General features: G+C 45.8%; 1 protein-coding gene across 9 annotated transcripts in view; it reads right to left on the bottom strand.

Moving 5' to 3' along the window:
- LOC115575099 (RNA binding protein fox-1 homolog 3-like) overlaps nucleotides 1-20,140 on the bottom strand; it is a 437,664-nt gene that overhangs the window by 125,210 nt on the left and 292,314 nt on the right. For 8 of the 9 annotated variants that reach the window (XM_030406944.1, XM_030406945.1, XM_030406951.1 and 5 more), the window contains one exon: nucleotides 19,903-20,012. In XM_030406944.1, the coding sequence (XP_030262804.1) occupies nucleotides 19,903-20,012 (110 nt within the window). Of the gene's footprint in view, nucleotides 1-9,552; nucleotides 10,495-19,902; nucleotides 20,013-20,140 lie in introns of those variants that run through there. The other variant, XM_030406955.1, reaches the window with a different exon arrangement.

Below are 20,140 nucleotides of genomic sequence, written 5' to 3'. Positions count from 1 at the left end.
CCGCTCTGACCGGCTCGCACCGGGCACAGCAACAGACACCGGCAGCGCCAAACATGCAGCGGGTTATATAACGACCATGAAAACTACATGAGAGCGAACACCTCCTTCCAACACACACACACACACACACACACACCATCACAGTGACAGGAGCGTGCACGCATGATGCACGTAAACACACACACGGGGAGAAGGTGGCTGACACCGGGAGAGGCCGAGTCTGACACGAGGTGAGATGAAGCAGCGTTTCTCATCACCGGCTGCGTCTGACCTGCAGGGATGGCGGTGGGCTCGGGGGCGCGGCCTCGGGACCCCGGGCAGCCGGAGCGAGAGGGGCCCCCGCCGATACTTATAAAGTCCCAGTCACAATTTACTGGGAAGGCTCAAATTGTGGCGTGTCCAGCGGTCGCAGCGCGGCCACGGCTGTCAGCGCCACTCTTATTTGCTTCATTCCCTTTGACACCGCCTCTCGATTAGGGTCATAAATTCCGTGAAATCGGTCAATAACCTATAACACTAATGTCACTCTCCTGCCATTAATTTTACGGCCTGTGTGCCACACTGTTTCTTAACCCCTTTTTTTTACGTGACAGAGGGGTTTATACTCGCAGGGATTGATTGAGAAGAGTATATAACAAGCTTTGAATGGAGTCTGTGCAGCTGTAAAGATAAACACATGTATGAAAAGGATCCAGGGGACGAGTGGAAACGCAACGCTCGCTTTTTATTTTGTTTTTATTTGTTTTTCTTTATTTTCGCAGCTACATTTGAGGGTTTTCACATGAAACTCTTCTGGAGTTCATTTAAAAGACACTTTCTTCCTTTATTGTTTACACGCGTGCTGCAGGATGAACTCTCATTTAAGTAAAAGTAACAATACTGCAATATATAAAATACTGTAACTCGGCTAAAGTAATGTGATTACAGAGACATCTACTGAAAGGGAATACTAACAGGATTCTAATTTTAAATGTATATTTAATAGATTTAATAACACAATGATTACATGCTGCTATTAACAAGTAATTAGTTACTGTATTGGAATACATTTTTGAAGTAATCCTCCCAACCCAAGTACTTAAAGTAAAAGTACTCATTGATCAGACTGGCCTGTTAAAGGTGGAACTAGTTTTTCCTGCTTTACATCCTGGTGGGTGTCTTGATCTTATAACAATATTCTGTAATCTATTAGTTGATTTATTAGGTATTAATAATCTGAATGTGCAGAGTAACTAGCGAAGTGAAAACTGATAATATCTGTGAGTATAAAAAGAATAACATGAGGAAGAAAGTCAGAACGTCTCTTCAGTTTCATCTCAGATCATTTGGAGATCTTAACTCTGTGTTACAGGAACGATGAGACGATGCGTTCAAGTACCACTACGCTGTAAATTGAGTAAATGTACTTAGTTACTCTCCATCATTACATCACTTTCATCCCTCCAGCTGTCTCTCTTCGCCGCCTCCTCTTCCTTGTGTGATTTCATTCTGGAGTTGTATCCGTCCTGTCGTGCCGCCGCTGCTGAGCAGACAGAACCGACTCGTTCTGGAGCTCTCTGTGCTGATTGGATAAAGTGGGCAGGGATACCCGCATATAGAGCTGTTTAACACTTACTTTAATAAGAGAATGATGCTCGCGGCAGCTTTAATAAACATTAATACGAGTAAATGCTTCCAGAGACGGCGAGTCGTCCGTGCTGACTGCAGCACTCAGTCTGCAGCGTCTTTACGTTCACTTCTTTTTCTCTTCGCTTGTGTTTAATTGTATTTTCTTTCTTAATATGAAGACAGTAAAGTTTTTTCTGCAAACTGAAACTCTGGCGGATACATATTGAACGCATTACTTATCTTTTTTTATTGGGGGTAAAAACGCTGGAGTCAGCGGATCAGCGGTGCACCATGTGCAGCTTTTTTACTCGCGAGCTCTGCAGGTTATTCTCCTCCCGACACTCTGGAAATGACCAGAACGCCTCGTTTACATCACGTGCAGCTTGTTTTTTGATTTGTGTTTCATAAAACATGTATCGGCTTCCGACCGCTGAGACCGGCTCTCTGCACACGCCGCACATTAACACATGCAAATATGTGTAAATGTGAATATTTTAATGCAGATACGAGGGAGCATAGGGGCTCCAGATTATATAATTTGTTTATATAATGTAAGGAAAGTTTCCTGATGAGGTTTTTCATGAACTCTGTGAATCTTACCAGAGGCAGATTCACCTGCTCGCTGGTGAAACACACAAAGAAAAAATGACCAACGCGAAGCTGCGGAGGACGTCGAGGCGTTTCCTCCGCTCACACAGAAGATGTAAAAGTGTTGCACAACCCGAAAACGAGGACGAGATAATAAACTTGATTGTTTTTTGTAAATAAACACTCGTCGTGAAGCCAAACTGAGAAAGAACCACGACGTCTCACCATTTTTTTTCTTTCATTCTGTCATCGTTCGCAGGCGCCGCGGCTCTCCGTTGTGTTTTTCCCGTTGAGTAATATGTTTTGTTTTTTTTTCCTACCTTTCTACGAGTTTAACGGCTAAAATAAAGCTGCAAATAAACACTTTGCGAGAGAGATATTACAACGGCGACGGAAGCTCCTGCCAACTATTTTTGTTTTCTGCATTTTAATGAGTGCGACTTGATGATTCTATTTGAATAACGGAGTGTAAAAAAGGAAAAAAAAAAGTGGAAATTACATTTGTTGCTGTGCAGAGAGAGAGAGAGAGAGAGAGAGGAGAGAGGGCAGGAGTGGTTTTCTTATCATGCGTGGCAGGTTGCCAGTGGATATGTTGCTGCCGTTCTCACAGGGGCCTCTCCTCCAATCTTTTCCTTATGTGAGAGCTGACACTTCAGGGCATATCTATGGCACAGGCGTGTTAGCAATGCACACGCCTTCTGCTGCAACGCTGCCGAGGAGGATGAAGGACTGCCATGAGAGACTTCTGGAGTTACTGGCAAACGCAACAGGCCAACCGCAGAAAGTGAAAATAAATAAATAAGACTGAAGGAAAATAATTACGAGGGAAATGGCATTTGGCAAACAGGAGGGGGGGGGGAGGAGGGAGGAGGGGAGGGATGCTCACTTTAACAGATACTTCTGTTCGAAGTGCGTTCTGGAGCTGGAAGAGCAAACTTCTGCAAATGAATCAGTGCTGAGAGAAGCGGTTTCTTTCTTTAGAATCAGCTGAAGGGGGCATTTTAGGCCATAGAGCTGGAATTGCCAAGAAGTATGTGTTTCTGCTCCTCCCGGGCTTAACTGACACACGGTACCGATCCGGAAACCCACCGTCAGAAACGAAAACGAAACGTGCGGCTTTAAACCTTTGCTCCAGTTTTTGAGTTCTTGTTTCATCGTTTGTCTGAGGAACCGTCCGGTTAATAATTAATTCTTCCCCCCAAAAAAAAAAAAAAGATGTCTGCTTCGCTTTAGTCTAAAACATTATTTTGCATAATCACACGTCCCCCCCCCCCCCCCGAGTGTGATTCACTCATCCGGGTTTGTTCGCTCAGTCACGAGCGAGAAACAGACAATATCACCTCGTGTTCTGGCAAGTTGGCGACTTCGCTGGCAACTTTCCATCCCACTATCCTCCACCAGCAGCTCCTCCACTCCCTCACTGTTGCACCGTTCAAGGCTGCACTCCTTCACTCCCTCGTTCTCCCGGAGAGAGCGAGCCGATCCGACGGAGAGAGAGAGAGAGAGAGAGGAGCCTTTTAAACAACGCCGCCGCCGTTAATCATTAAATCTGATTTTTTTATTCCTGCCTCCTCTGGAATGGCTGGAGCCGAATTGACACGGAGAGCCTTGGCGAGCGGGGCGAGGCAAAATGGCCGCTCGTAGTAACGGCTCACAAGCCCCCTGGACAACCTGAGGCATGGCCATCCAATCCCACATCATTAAGGCTAGAGTCCTTTATTGTGTTGGAGGCATTAAATGGTGCGCTGGCTATAGCCCTGAAGTCACACTCCACTAGGAGAAAACAGCAGAAAAATAACGGCACAGCTGGATAATGACTTTTCCCTGGGAGGCTGACCATGTGTACAAAAGCGCTAATGATAGCAGGTGCAATAAGCGAGCGCAAGGCTTTTACTGCGTCCGGATCTATTTTCCTCTGCTAAACTCGCCAGTGATTTCCCCCGTGTAGGTGTCTTTCTGTAGTTTAAGAACACCTCCCCCCTCCTCCATCCTTCTCCTTCTCCTCCATCCTCCCCTCCCTCCCTCTCCATCCTCTCTCTCTCCTCCTGTATCTAATCTCTTTATCAGCTGTGCGGCTAATATCAAAGAGGACTGTGGTGTGAAAATCCTGCAAGTAAAACCTGCTGTCAGAGCCCTAATCACAATTAGCCGGGCTCTAGACCCATTAGCCCCGAGGGGCCGGAGACCAAAAGCTGACAGAATTATTGTTACTAGTAGCGCTAAGCTTCTGATTGCTAATGATCCTGCAGAGCTCCAAGGGTGGGGCCTGGCTTTTTTTATTTTTTAAAAAAAAGAGGAAAATATACTTTATCATTCTCTGTGAATCGATCATTTTTGCTCTCTGATTCAAACGGGAGAAATCTCCAAAATTCACGGCCCGATGAAGTCGCTGGAATCTGATCGGTATTAGCGGGTTTAACAGATAACACGTTTCCTGGATGTAGCGGCTCCTCTCGCTTCCTTAGCTCGGCTTTGTAGCAGAGCTGATGTAACAGCGCCGCTACAAAGGCTTGTGTGCCTTCCAGATTATAAAACATTGAGCTGGAAGTTAATGACTTGATTGCAACAGCCCGTTACTGAAACTTGTAAGAAAAGGAGAGCAACAACTCGCAGACAAAACAAGGAGCACGTGACGCCCCGGAGTGAATCACCTGCAGTATAAGCCTTTCAAAGAAGCGCCTCACATTTGATGTTAAGCCCCCAAACCGCTCTGGCTGTCGGAGGACTTGCCGGGGAGATAGAAATGTCTAAAGTTATTACAGCAGTCAGGTAAAGTGTGTGGCAACGCCGTCCTGTAATGGGGGTGGAGAGCCGGCCAGCAGCAGCTAATGAAGGCGTCTCGGGGAGTACTAAAGAGTCTACGTGACACTACTCCTGATTCGCCCGTCTGAGGACACAGATCAATTAATACATTAACAAACGATCGCAAGCACTTCATCTTGCAATATGAAACCGGCGGCCTGGACTCGCTGCCCTCCCGCCTGGAATGGCTGATCAGCTCTGCCTCCAACACACCGTCCGCCATGAATTTCAACATCTTCCGCCGGTTTAGACTGCAAACGCCTGCGAGTGGGTGTGTAATGTCTCACCAGAGGCTCAGAACATATATGCATGCATTGTAACCACAACACATGCCGTACGTATATATGCACAGCGTGCAGATGTAGCAGCGCTCCGGGCCATTCTTCATCTCGGGGAAGAAAATCTAACCTACTGATACAATTTGCAGTATAATGCACCATATACGACCAGACCACAGCAGCTTTGATTGAACGTGTGCCTAAAGGGAATCCACTCCACTAATGACCGCCGCTCCAAAAGCCTCAAACCGGCTCCTTCCTGATTTTTAAGCCACTGCTCGTGGACGTCTCTGTCGGGTTTTTATTTTTTCCCCCGTGCAGATAAAAAACAAAGCATTAATGCAGGCCAAAACACTCCATGTGAGCAGCCTGCGGCACACTCCAGTGCGTTGGTTGGGGAAGTCTAACGTAAACCATTGCTCCTTGCCATGCCGTATATATCCAGTCTCCCCATTACCACCATCTCTACTCGACAGCGAGGGCCCTGCACTGCTAAATTATTCATCACACTGAGGGGAGGACAGAAGCATGCATGGTTTCTCCACTCCATGCTTCTTCCCTTTTTCTCTCTGTCTCTAATGCAAAGGAACAGCCGGGTGGAGAGAATGATATACAGGCCGTCTCTCCATCACTGTGTGGCCATCGCAGGAGATGTCGCCTCCACTTCCTCCAATTACCACGGCGGAGTTGAGGTTGGCTTTGGGTTTGCTGTGTGGCAGACCAGACGCTCGCTGGCGTTCGCCCGCCGTGCATACGGGAGGAGGGGGGGGGGAGTAAGGTGGGTGGCACCCAGGGGCCCCATGCATAACCTGGGACGTCTTTGTATTCACATTCATCTATATCAGTGGGCAATAGGGAAATGTAAGCCAAAGGTAATTGCCCTGGATAAGAACATCTGCTTGGTGAATAAATATTCTAATGAGGGGAGCTTGCAGGTTCCCCAGACTGATGCACGGCTGACAGGCCTCCGCAGGGACCGCAGGTAATGCTCACCACCTGCAGTTCAAACAGGAGGCGGTCCCACCCTCCTCTCGCAGCTAAACGCTGGCCGACGACTGCACACACACACACACACACACACACACACACACTAAAGATAGCAGGATGAGTGGTAAATCATTGATCACGCACCGGTTGGGATGTTTCTGTTCTCACGAACCACACGCGACTCTTGCAGTCTGTGTTACCCGGCAACATCACGACGTTAGTTTGCAGCCGCTCACATTTCTAAAACTCCACTTCCTGTTTCGTCACGTGACGCCGACGTCGTCTCTCGTTCGCCTCACACCTGCACACGCCGGCTTTTTTCTATTTCGCGGCACGGCAGCCGAAACAAAGTTCTGTGGCTGCCTGTGTTATTACCTCGGGGCACCGAGGATCATTAACTTTTTCATTGTCTGTTAATCTGTTTTCTGATTATTTTTCAGTTTAATTAATGCATAGTTCAATCATCGTGTCAGAGAATTATGAAGAAGTTCCTCCATAATCTCCTGACACCCCCCTGCTTTGCTTTCAAATTGCTTGCTTTGATAGTTAGATCAGAACTTTCTGGTCCACACTGAGGGAAACTACTGAGAGAGCGGATCAGTACCAACTACGATCTGCTGCTCTTATAGTCCAAAACATAAAGACATTACACTTAAATGATAGAAAAGTAAAGTATTTGGCATATTTTATTGATAAATAACAATAAATCTAACTAGTTTTCAGTTGATTTTCTCTTGATCATAATATTAGTTTCAGCACTTTCACTATAACTGAAATGTTTTATATATTTTTTCATACTTTAGCACTCCAGCTAACAAACGTTGTCATTCTCTGTTAATGTTTACGATTATTTCATCCATTATTCTGTCAACAAATCATCTGAGTGTTGTCAAAATCACCAGATCACAATATTCTGGAGTCTGGACGGAATCTTTAGACAGCTTGTTTTGTCAAAAAACTAAACAAACCCAACACAAATATGTGAATATTCATCTTATTTGGTTGTGAAAAGCAGTTTTACGCATCTGGTAAGAGTAAATCCAGAGGTTCTTGGTGCAGCCGCCATTTTGAATGTGTGATGCCTCGAGACACACAAGATAGAAATCCTAGAAATCTCTGGAGATCTATCAGCTGGTGATCGGGACATCGTACAGCCTCAGTGGATTTACAGAAACATTCATGAACACCAAGAGTGAAGACTTTTATCTTGATATATGATGTAAATAATGAATCTATAGTATAAACTTACACATCTCAGAGCTGATCTGATCTTTCTACATACAGTAACTATGAGCTGTAACTGTCCTGGACACAAAATGGCGTAAAAAAACATCCAGTTTCTCAGTGCGGAAATATTTTTGGGGACATTTGTCGTCTGCGATCGTTTAGAAAATTAGAAATCTGATGCTTGATAATTATCGATTGTGGAGTTTTAGAAAGGAAATGATACAAAAACAAAGAGTCGCATATTGAATTAAATCTCAGAGCGGAATGATTCTTCTGGAGCAAATAGAAAGTGAAAGTAGTGAAAGTGTTTGTGCCACGATAATGGATCCGCTCACAAACACACACACAGTGCAAACAGAGCTTCAGTCGAGAGTCGAGGCCCAGCGTCGCACCGGCGAGCCTGCAGGGCTGCAAACTGCTCCCGCCTCCACCTGCGTGTGGTCGTCACTCCCACCGGCCGCAGGGTCTATTAGTGATGAAACCGGAGGTGGAGGAGAGGCGAGCTACACCTTCAAAGAGAGCCAGAAGACAGTGACGAGCCGGCCTCGGATCAGCACCGACACCCAGCAGGCATCAGAGAGGCCTCCACACACACACACACACACACACTCTTACTTTCCTCAAGTTATGACATAATTTAGAAATGAAACACCTTCCTGTCACTTCCACTCGACTTGGAAACACAAAAAGCATGAAATCTTGTGCTCGACTCTTTGGCCCCAAAACATCCTGGCTCTCCAGAAATCTGAGCTCGGGATCAATGCGGCGCTGTTTCATTCATAGCACGCTTAAAAGTGGGTTTTTGTTATTCATGTTTTGCTCTCACTTCCACGCTTTAATAATAAAAAAATAAAAGAACTGCGGTTCAGGTATTAAGTCACGTAATGGAGTCATCCACGTAAAATAACTTTCCTTCCATTCACCTCCCCCAAAAAAAAGATGCTCTCTCCCCAGAAATCTGAACTGGAGATCAATATCTGCACACACACACACACACACACACACACACACACACACACACACAGTCTGCAGGAGACACATCTGTAACTGCATTACAGCCTCGAACTGTTTACTGTGGCAATTCTGGAAAAAAAATATGTGATGCATTGGAAAATAATTTCATTTACTTTGTGCTTTCTTGCGAAGGTGCAAAGCACACGTTAGCCACGACGGCGGGAGGATTAAAATGATCTGCAGCGTGCATTAGTGAGAAATATAAAAATGAAAAAGAAGACAAAATAAAGAGGGGAGAGAGAGAGAGAGAATATATAAATGCAGAAACGAACGAACGAGCGAACCCTGGGCGGGTATATTGTTGTGGTGAGAATACAAAAAACCACGGAGGAGACAAAACCAATCTGACTAATCACACATGATCTCAAACAGAATTAATCAGCAGCTCTGGTTAACAATCTGTAATCATCCTCATTCTGCGCTTTAATGCTGCTTAATTTATGAAAAGGCAGAAAAGGAAAAAATAACAAATAGAAGGCCTGACGTAGATACATGGCCGACTGAAACACAGACGAAGAAGAAATACAAAATAAAAAAGTGTCCCCGGAAGACCCTGCAGCACTTCTCCTCTCAGACGGCGTTTTAAAACAAAATCGGAGGAGTGGGGGGGGTACAGTTTCTCATGGCAGACATGCTGCATGCTGGGTAGTTTTGACTGTCAGTTGTCGAAGTTGAATAACAATAAGTTGTGAGGGTATTAAGTGTGAGGAGGGGGGAAACAATCCTCCTCCTCCTCCTCCTCCTCCTCGCTCATTTAAAGGGCTGAATGAATCCGACGGCGCGCAGGCCTCCGTAGCATCTGGCTGCAGCATCAATAAAACACATGGAAGTGGAAAAACCATCAGCTCTGTTCATGCATGTGGGAGGCGCCACACACACGCGCACACACATGCACACACACTCTTTCTGTGTATACTATAGTTTGGCTCTGACGCATATGACACACACACACACACACACGCTTGTAAACACACACCGGCTCTCCACCCATGCCGGAGCGGTGTGCGAGCGCTAAAGCAGATCCACACTTTGTGGTTCCGGTACTCACCCAAAAGTACATCATCATGGTGGAGGTGGGACAGGTGTGGGCAGGCGGGCGGAGGAGAGACGGGCCGAGCGCTGGGACCAGTCCAGCCAGTGTGGGAGTCAGGAGGAGTCCGAGCGGGCTTTTTTGGACCACAGAGCTCTTTAACTGGTCCCTGTTTCCACTGAGGCTTCACTTCAGGTGTCCCCCCCGTTCTTCTTCTTCTTCTTCTTTCTTCTTTCTTCCTCTTCTTCTTCTTCTGCTCTCGTCAGTTATTATTATTTTTTAAAAGCCCCCCTTGTTCTGTCTCTTCCTCCTCTTCCTTTGAGCCAACACAAGAGAGAGAGAGGAGGGGAGGAGGAGGAGGAGGGGGGACGCAAAAAAAGGCAAGAAGACGAGAGAAAAAGGAAAAAAGAGAGCTGGGGAGGTGTTGTAACCTCTTTTTTCTTTTGACACTCTTCCACTCCACTTGCCTCTCCACACCACTCACTTCGAGACTCTCCCTCTGTCTCTCTCTGCTCTCTCTCTCTCTCTCTCCCTCTCTCTCCCCCCTGTGCCGTCTCTTATTGGTGAATGTGAAATCAGTCGGTACAGCGCCGAGGCTCAACTAGAGCAGCAGCAGCAGCAGCAGCCTGCGCTTGACAGCTGCCTCCAGCGTTCCTCCACCCGAGCCGTGTTGCTCTGCATAGAGGAGTGCGCCGAACAAACCGGGATCCTGCAGACGGTACTGTAAAATTCAGCGTCCCGGGGAGGAGGGGGGGCGAGGGAGGAAGGGGGGAGGCAGGAAGCTGGGAGAGCTCTGCGGGGAGGAGGGGGGGAGAGAGGGAGGGGAAGAGGCTTGTGTTGATGATGATGCTGGTGATAGTGGAGGGCTAACGGATCGCTCTCCTTTCTTCTCTCTGTGACTGAGATGTTGCACTGAAGTTGTGGCAGTTTTAGTTCATTGAAGAGAAGAAGAAGACAATGCTGAAGAAGAAGAAGGAGAAGAAGAAGAAAGAGGAGGAGGGGTCTCAGAGAAAACCTTAAAGTATGCCACAGGCAGTTGGGAGGCACAGCCTATTTTCCACTTGTTTTCTACTTTTAGCTTGCTGACGCTCTCTCTCTCTCTCTCTCTCCCTCCCTCCCTCCATGTTTGCATTCTCTCTGTTCTCACCCCCGACCGACCACGAGCCGGTGACCAGCGGTTTGTTTGGTACACACAAAAAAACCCCTTTCTGTGGCAGATCAGAGGCCAGATGAAGTTGGTGTGAAACACCTTTGTGCGCCAAGCTATATTACATTACATGCTTTACTGTGTTTTCCATCTGGCGGCTGTAAAGGGGGAGGGGAAACCAGGGAGGGAGGGAGGAGGATGGAGGGAGGGAGGGCTTGGCTATCTTCTAGACAGCACTGTAACAATGAGCCTGCCTCAGCAATTTTCAAAACATATCATCAATACACGACTGGGAGCTCGCGCCTTTTAAATATTAACCCTGTGGCGACCGGGGGCAGGCTGCGGAGAGCTCGAGTGGTTTTGCGGCGTCCTCCGGTGCCGGATCATCCAATAAAAGACGTCCTGGGGGGACGAGCTAATTTGCTGTAGGATCCTAAAGAACATTTGCCAGCTATAGAGGAACATTGGCGTAATGAACAGAGCAGATATTTGCAGGTTATGTTACCCGTCAGTAATTGCCACATAAGGAGGCTGAGTTAAATCTGCAGCTGGCTTTGAGCGGATTGATACACGAGGGGCCTCGTTCATATGGCGGAACTGTCATCTTAAATTTATCACCCATTTTATTTTTCCCACCTCCTTCAGGAGAGCGAAACACCGAGACACGAGGCGGCGTGGAGGGCGGCGCGGCGGAGGCGCTAAAGGAATCGCAATTAGTGATTTTTTTATTTTTTATTTTTTTGTGTGTGTGCAAATATTGTGATGTTTTAGAGAGAACGCTTTATTCCAGAATAAATCAACACATGCATCATATAATCCTGACACGCCTCCTCTTCCCATCACAATACAGCCTTTCTATTATTTTGCACACACACACACACACACACACACACACACACACACACACACAATCTCTTATTGGTGGCATTACCGTGCACATGCGAGACCTCCATATCTTTCTACATGTCCACCAGAACCCAATGAATTTACATTAGCAATCACAGAGTGGGTAACCCGCCTCGCTCCTCCATCAATCTCTGATGGCGGTGGCGGTCGGCGGTGGTGGTGGGGGGGGGGGGAATAAAAATGAAATGCACTTCTCAGGCAACTCGGATTAAGGATCACGCTTTTATCAAATACTAAAGTCTATTTCAAGTCCCGTTCATAAATAACTGAGGGGGGACGAGGGAGGGGGAAAGGAGAAGAAGAAGGAGAAGAAGAAGAAGAGGAGGGAGAGACCGGAGGGGAAGGGCCAGACAGGCAGGGGGGGGGGGGAGTAGATGTAGACAGAGAGCATCATGGTCTGCGGCTGAGGGCACTTGAGGTTGGGAGAGATTAGAAACAAGGTAGGAAATAAGAATCTGAGGGCATTTCGGCAACACATAATCCCCACGACTCCTTTCCAGGAATCTCCTTCAATTACAGATGAAAAATGGAAGTCGGGTTAAGATGGCGTTGCTCGGAGGCGCGGACCCGCTCTTCCTGTCTCCCCCCCCCCCGCCCCTCGCTCCACGCCGCCGCCGCTGCCGCTTTACCGAGGATGCGAGTGGCTTTTCCCCCCGACCATTTAGATTTCCCACCATAGTCTAGACACTCCCCGGAGACTCCGCCATCCATTATAAAGATGGAGCTCTCAAAAGAGGAGAGGAAGTGAAGGCCTCACACAGAGCGCGTTCTGCCTAAAATGTCCGTCTGTCTCCGACTCTCACCGACGCGAGCTCTGTTGTCTTAATATTTCATGATGATCTCACCTCTCCTCTGTAGCGCGCCACTACTTACAGAGCAACTTCTGTCAAACTACACTCAGATCTCTGTCATTAGAGACTCCAGAGGAGACAACGAGACGCACTTCCCCTCTCCGACTTCTCACTCTCAACCCCACATAATCCCAGCGGAGATCCGGGCGATAGTTACGGCGAGCTCGACCTATCGTCCCCATTCATCAAACGCCTGCGCTGTCTGGTCTCAGCTGGTGTGAGACCCACGGCCGGGTGGAGGAAGACAGGAAAGGAGACGCAGCTCCATCCCTCCGAGTCTCTGAGGTTACTCCTCTCTAATCACACACTTCACTTTATGGAGTGACCTGTTTTACAACTCGCTGACAAGGATCCTCAGCTAGGCTCCTTTTAACTGTCTTCATCAGCTCCACAGGTAAGTATTGACATTTCTGTACTAAATAAAGCTCGCCACGAGAGTCAGCGGGAGAGACCGCCGCTTTGAAATCCTCAAACTGAAACAACATTTAAGACTCTGAGAGATGTTTTCCAGTCGGAGAATAAAATGTCGGCGTTTAACATTTCTGCAAAACCTGCTGTCGACATTTCTACAAGATGCTCCGTGTCACGTTCACCTCACATGTTTATTAGCTGATGTTCATGTTGCGTGACGGAGCAGAAGGTCGTAAAGAGTCGTAACATTCGTAAGCAACAAACCGCTGGATATATTTGACGTTTGGGGAGATTTCCAGGTGTTTTCAGCCCAAACATGATCTTTTCCTGAACCTAACCAGACCACAGTCACTCCCACGTGCACAAACAGAACACTGCATTGTAATAAAATGTATTTTAATTCAAGTATATTCAAAATATACTCCATTTCAATGTGCTAAAAACAAATATATGACTTCAGCAATGGTCAGGATGTATGTAGTGTACTTTTAAACTTTACAAAAATACAGGCCGTTAAATTGCAACTGTATTTTAATTCAGTGTATTTATATAAAGTTCACTACTTTCATGTCCTGTTAGTTTCCTTTCTTGAAATTGTAGATAAGTCGATTCAGTTGGTGAAGTTATAAAGTTTTGCATATTGTATTTCTGTGTACTTTTATTGTTGTAGTGACAGGAAGTCACGTCATTTGAATCTGCTAAATACTCAGCCACAAAAAAAGGTCACGTGAGCGTGATTACGTGATTCTGGATTTATTCGTGAATGCAAAATCAAATTTTAACGCTCCGGAAATGAAACTATAGCGACGACTGTGTTCACTTTACTATAATAGTGAATTAATGTAATAATCCTCGTGTTTATCCAAGAGAAACGAGCTCTGTGCTAAATGTTTCTGAGTGATCCAGAGTGTGTGTTTGTTATCTCAAGATAATCGTTTAAGTTTTCTCGTGTAAAACATAATTACTCGATATTCGCTTTGGCGTGCTCGTAAATCGAACGTTCCTGCCAATAAAGCTGGATTTAAACTCCATCTGCATCAAAGTTTGATCACAGAACAAAGATGTGACAGCAGGAGGGCGAGCATCATTAAAAAAACCCTAAAAATCCAGTTTTTGGCTCGACACCTTTTTATGCCGGAGTTTCCGACTTGCGGAGTAACGAGCAGATCCTCAGCGTACGAGCGATCGCGCGACATTTCAGGTGGTTACCGAGCAAACGGACTGAAGCGCCGCAGAGAGAACGAGCTCCACAAACTGCCGCTCACGTGAAGCGGCGCGCCTGATGACTGACAGTTTCCCTCCGTAGCGCTACAACCCTCTGATTTGCTCCCAGCTGAGATTACTGTAAACCCGCGTGCTCGACTCGACCTGGCTGCTGGTGATACCAACTCCTGTAATCGCTCGCTGCTCCTGATAATTCCTGTACACAGCGAGCAGCTCCTCATATGCTGCATAATACCAACAGATACACACAGGAGGGGATTCATTCACGCAGCAGCAGCGTCAGGCAGCAGACCGCCTGGATGTCAGACGTCTTATTTTCTGGAAATATTGTGTTTTTTTCAGGTTTTATGTGATTTCTCGTATAAGTAGTCGCTCCAGGATTTAAGGCACGTGCTTCATGTAATTTAGAATTTACTATTTGAAAGGATGATTGGAGAAGAGGACTGTAGTAACCCCTCAAAAAAATGTAAGGTTTGTTTTTGTCAGAGGTCCAAACCTGCAACCCAATCACCAGAATAAATGTTTTTTTTTTACTGGATCTTGTCACGACACTGTGCTCATGATCTGGGTCAGTTTAGACACTCTGTTAGGGTAAAAAAATAGATTGTTTTAACTTAAATTTAGTGAGTTTATTACCTGAAACACGACTGGAAAATACACCGACGTGACGCTGAAAGGACCCGGTGGTTTCACGCTTACAAATGTTGAAACGCAGACCTGAGCAGTGGTCTCTGGCTTGGCGGCGGTCGTGCAACAGTAAGTCGAGGGTAAATATGAATAACCTCAAATATGTTGACATTATTTTTTCACTAAAAACAAACAAATCTTACAAATATGTTTTCATTAGCGATCCAATCCTAGAATACATTTCTGCAAACCACAAATATGTTTAAACGTTTCTACATTTCTTAATGTTGCATTCTTATGTTTCTTTAGGTTCAATTTGAATTGTTATGTCATGACAACACTTTGCTTGCACTCTGGTTAGTTTACGGCACGAAAAACATTTTTTTTTTTTAACTAAAATTACCTTGTTTTTTGCCACAAACGCGTCTTGAAAATGTGCCGACGTGTCTCTAAAACTATCCGGTGGTTTCACGGCTGCGACGTTGAACAGCAGCCGTCTCGCTGAGCTGTCACCTCGCCACCTCCTGGTGTCACAGGGAGCTCATATACTTTTATCGAGGACGTTAAATGACGCGTACAGATTTTAACGTATTCGTGGTTTCGCGGGAGCATAAAAATGCCAACATTACATTCTGACAGCTGGGCTGAAACCTGCTGTTTAACAAAGCTACATAAGATCTCAACTTCCTGTGAATATGTGAATAGTGATGTAGTTTCTGTTAAAGTACATCGGCTCCATGTTGGACTGAGAGAGTCTGGGGAGCACCCTGCTTCTCACGCAGTGCATGCTGGGATACGCGCCTGCCCTGCACAGGTAGAGATTTTGGTGGATTAGCTTTAAGCCTCGGCTGCTCTCCACTTTTGTTTTTCACTTCCTGAAATAAAAAACTGAGCGGCTGATAAGTTATCTGGTGTGTGGGCTGTGGATTACTCTAATGACAGCGGAGAAACTGCTTCATGGCATCAAGACTCCCTGACAGCCGATAAATATGCACAAAATAACAAGAAAATTCACGGTTTTACTTCTTTAACTCCCGCGTTCTGACACCGCCTGCATATTTAGCCTCGGAAACAGTAATGTTTTGTTTCCCGGCCCTGGAAGACATCATTAAACATCATTTGTAAGCATACATTACACTATACGCAGCAAATTGCCCATCTGGTGATTTTGGAGCTCACTGTCTGGGAAACAATAAATCTATTGTATGGCTCCATGTAAAGAATCCCACTAAAGTAACGCCTCCGTGTAGACATACGTGGAGTATATTAAACATAGCCGTGTGCACAGACTGTATGTAGTGTTAATAATGCAGTGTTTACACCTTGGCATTGAGCAGCCGGTACTGGCCCAGGGCTGAGAACTGGCAGGGCTGTGCAGTAATTAGGGGCTGTGTGTTGGGGATGTGAAGGCTCGCTGCGTGTCATGCTGATACCACTGCCGGGCAGAGCCGGTGTGTCGGCAGCGGCGGGCGCGCCGAATCCCACACAAGGCCACACCTTTATCCGTCACAGCGGGAAGTCGCGCCTTTTCTGCTCCTGCAGCCGGCGAGCTCGGTCGTTACGCAGCGATCCGAGACGAGGACGCAGAGGATGTTAACGCCGTGACAGCGGTCGTTAGCTGTCCGCGCAACGTGAGCGTCGCGTGGGGTCCGTGTGTTCACATTAACACCTTCTAAGTGTTTACGTGTCGGCATCAGGGCGCCGGAGCAACATCAGGTCCAGTTTGAAAATAAATAAAGATCCCCTGCACACCTGTGTTAAAGGGTAACGCCACCAACTCTGCAGAATAGAAAAGATGTGCCAGAGACTACATTTGTCTTTTTGGTAATTGTGATGTGATATCTTGGGGTATTTTTTAAGTCTTTCATATCTTATCATATGATAAAATATTGAAATTGTCATAAATCAAAACTACAATTCCTTACATCTCTTTCTCACAGTTACCAGCTTGCCTCTGTGCTCCTCTTCCAACGTCGTCACTACGTTTTTGCAACATGCATCATGTTACATAGTGACATCATCACACGTGTGCAGGGTGATGTGGTGGAAGAAAACGCTCTCAGCTTTCTGCTGCAGAAGAAATTAATGATCTTTGTATAGTCGGTTTGATTTTAGACAGATTTAAACAGGATCATGCAAATAAGGATCTCCTGCAGCCACTTCAGCCCCAAGATGAGAATGCTTTAGGTGTCGAGGTTTCCATTTTCAATCCATTTCAAAAGACGATCATGTGACTAACAATCTCCTGCAGCCGCTGGGAAGTTAAAGTCTGTTTACAAGCTGCATGTACTTTAATACATCGCCTCCAGTGATGTCACTCAGTGGCATTGTGGGTAATGTAGGCAAAGGGTTTTGCATGAATGTGTGGAATAAAACAAGGTGATTTCTCTGGTCTGCTGTAACGATTTTGGATCATTGTTTCCGATAATGCTCACAGGCTCCGCCTCTTAACAATCTGATTTTCAATAAGCTCGGAGAACATTTTTTACACTTTAAGCAATAAATATGAAAACAGCCTTCCAGTGTTGAACTCTGCACATACATCACTCTGCACAGTGAAGCTCAAACATTCAGCGAGAAGAAAACACAGTTTTGACTGGAGGGGACTTTAAATTAGAGTGTTTTCATGCTGTGCTCCAGTTTTATGCATAACACCTTGTTTGTGTTACACTGTAATTACTGTTTATTCATTGAACTCTATTTCACATTTACTTCCGTCTTTGCGTGTCCGCATCTGTGCCGGATTCTGTACTTCACTCATTAATAACGACTATGAGGAAGAGGTGTCTTTGTAATGTGATTTTCTTTGAAGCTTTTTTTTAATATATACGAGTGTTTCCACGTCCGTCCGTCATATAGAGAAGCCGTCGCACTGATTCCCGCCGTCTGCGTCTGACTCCTGTGTGTTCCGCTGTTACTAATTTATAAGTGAGAGGAAAGAAGCACGGTTCTGACACAAATTGCATCATTTGTGGAGAAAAAGGCTCAAAGGCGAACACCAGCAGTTTAGTCTGAACTCCCATGCAGAGAGGGGAATTATTGCAGACAGATTAAAAAAGAGAGCAGATGACATTAAAGCAGCGGCGGACGAAACATCCAGACTGTTATTCCAAGCAAGGGTCAGGCTCTAAGGGCACTACGTATCCCACAATGCAACCCGGTTGTGTCTATTTATGCAACATGCAAACGTAACTACACACTTAACAGCATGATGGATGCAACTAAGTATATTTACTGAAGTACTGTTCGTACAAAACCACAAATTCTACCTTCACTCCACATTTATTACGTATACGGACTGTTCCTTTAACGCTAAAAATAGCTTCTGTTCTTAAATATGTAATAGCCTCTGAACCCCTCATCCTCTCCTAACGCTTTAAAAAAGTCATGAAGGTACAGCAGCTCAGTTTTTCAGCTGTAACATGTTCTGTTTGGGCGTTCAGGGCTTCCGTAGTGAACATGGCAGCTTTGACTCACCGAGGAAACCCCCACGTAGTTTGTTTTCTATTTACTCTCTGGACTTCTTTTGGGACACATCTACATGGTGAGTGGATTTAGTTCAGGATTACACCTGTTTTGATGATATGAGATTATGATGAATGGCGGTAACTCGCTGAGGACGGAAGGTCGGATGTGGACAAAAAACTAAACTTCCTGCGGTTCTGTCTCGGTTAACAAGAAGAAAAAACAGCACATTTGTTCAGATTCTGGTGAATTTATCTGTGCAAATATAAAATTGGGACTTCCAGCAAGCTGAACTGAAATTCTCCTGAATCGACAGTCGGAAAACAAACCCGGTGCCGGAGAGTCGAGAGTCGCTCCAGATCTTTGAGAGTTAATTTCTTGGAGAAAAACTACTTCTGCGGTCGTCGTCCCCTAAAACCGTCCTATTATATTAAATTATTTTGCTTTGTAAAAAGGTGCCATTGGGAGACTTTTGAACTATGAATATAAGAGTTTAATTATTTTTTCCTCCCTCGTCTCTTTACGACTTAAAAAAAAACCAACAACAGATACATTTCTGCTTAATTGAAAGCCCAAATCTCTGTCAGCTGACGGCTCTGATGTCTTTATCATGTGCTGCATCTCTCAGCGACTTGTTTACTGGCTGCAGTGTGCACTCAGTGTGTCGGAGCATAAATTCATTAGCTCGTGTGTTATATATTAATATATATGCATTTACATTTCACTGTACGAGCTGCAGGTTCTTACAGTTGTGAAGCTTCGCCTCTCGCAGACACAACTGGAATCCTAACAGCCTCTCGCGTCTCCGTTTGACATTAATTGATAATCAAACAAGCCTTCACATTAGACATTTATGAGATCAGCTGAATTATCTATTTAATGTAACCCAATTATATGCAACCCTTGTGCACCAATCAACAGTAATTCCCGACTCATAAATGACAGCTACGGCGACAGATTTAATCAATAATAAACATTGATGAAAACTTGCGACCCGCTTAGAAAGAGGGTAATTAACAGGCAGGAGAAAAGGAGGAGAAGAAGAAGGAAAAGAAAGAAAAGAAAAAAAGTACTGTGCTGAATTTTTCTTGTTTCTCCAGGAAAATCTCTCTCCGATCCTCCTGGTTTATTACCGCTCACAAGAGTGCGAGCTTCACATCGCGGCGCCAGAGAGAGCGAGCGTAAAACAAACATTCAGTTTCCCCTTTTGACAATTAGGGATAGACATTTATCATTAATTCTTAACAGAGGCTTCAGCTGCTCCGCTTCTTAATTAAAGCCTTATAATTTTTTTAAGTTGTTGCCATAAAACTGAATTCCATGAATTATTTAGTCGGCCCTTTTTTTTTTTCTTTTCTTTTTATTATTTTCAGCGTGAAAGCTAAACACCGGGCCGGATTCAGCCGGGGAGACGTGAATCCAAAGATGGCTCCTGTGTTTACGGGGCCAGAGAGAAAACGGCTCCTCACATGGGACATTTCCAACCTGAAGACTCGGAATAAGATGCTAAGATTATAGGAGGGCTGCCCTCGTCTTACATCCGCAGCAGAGGACTGTCACATCCTGTAGTCTAACTTCCACTAACACATGTCAACAGAGCAGGCATCAAAAGCAGCCCATTAGCGCCGTTGGGGAATTCTGCCGCCCCCTCGAAGCCTGTTTGGGTTCAACAAACCTGCACGAAACTCTTCTGACAAAATGGAGGTAAGTGTGCACACAGGGGCCGGCTGCTCTTACCAGTCTTGTAAAGAGGGGCACTCCCAAATGCCAGAGGTGATCGTTCAGCAGTCCGCTGTACACCACGTTCCCGAAGACAGCAATGCTTCCTGACTTACACAACGTGTTTCCTACAGGGAGACAGAGAAACACAAGGCGGCGTCATTCAAACGGACAGGAAGCAGCCGGAGGGGCGACGGCCACGAGAGAAACAGCGAGCCGCCGAGCTGAGCGGCGAGGAGAGGGGGGGGGGAGAGAG

Source organism: Sparus aurata, chromosome 23 (assembly GCF_900880675.1).
Source record: "Sparus aurata chromosome 23, fSpaAur1.1, whole genome shotgun sequence".
Classification (NCBI taxonomy): Eukaryota; Metazoa; Chordata; class Actinopteri; order Spariformes; family Sparidae; genus Sparus; species Sparus aurata.
This window is presented reverse-complemented; position numbering and strand designations above follow the sequence as displayed.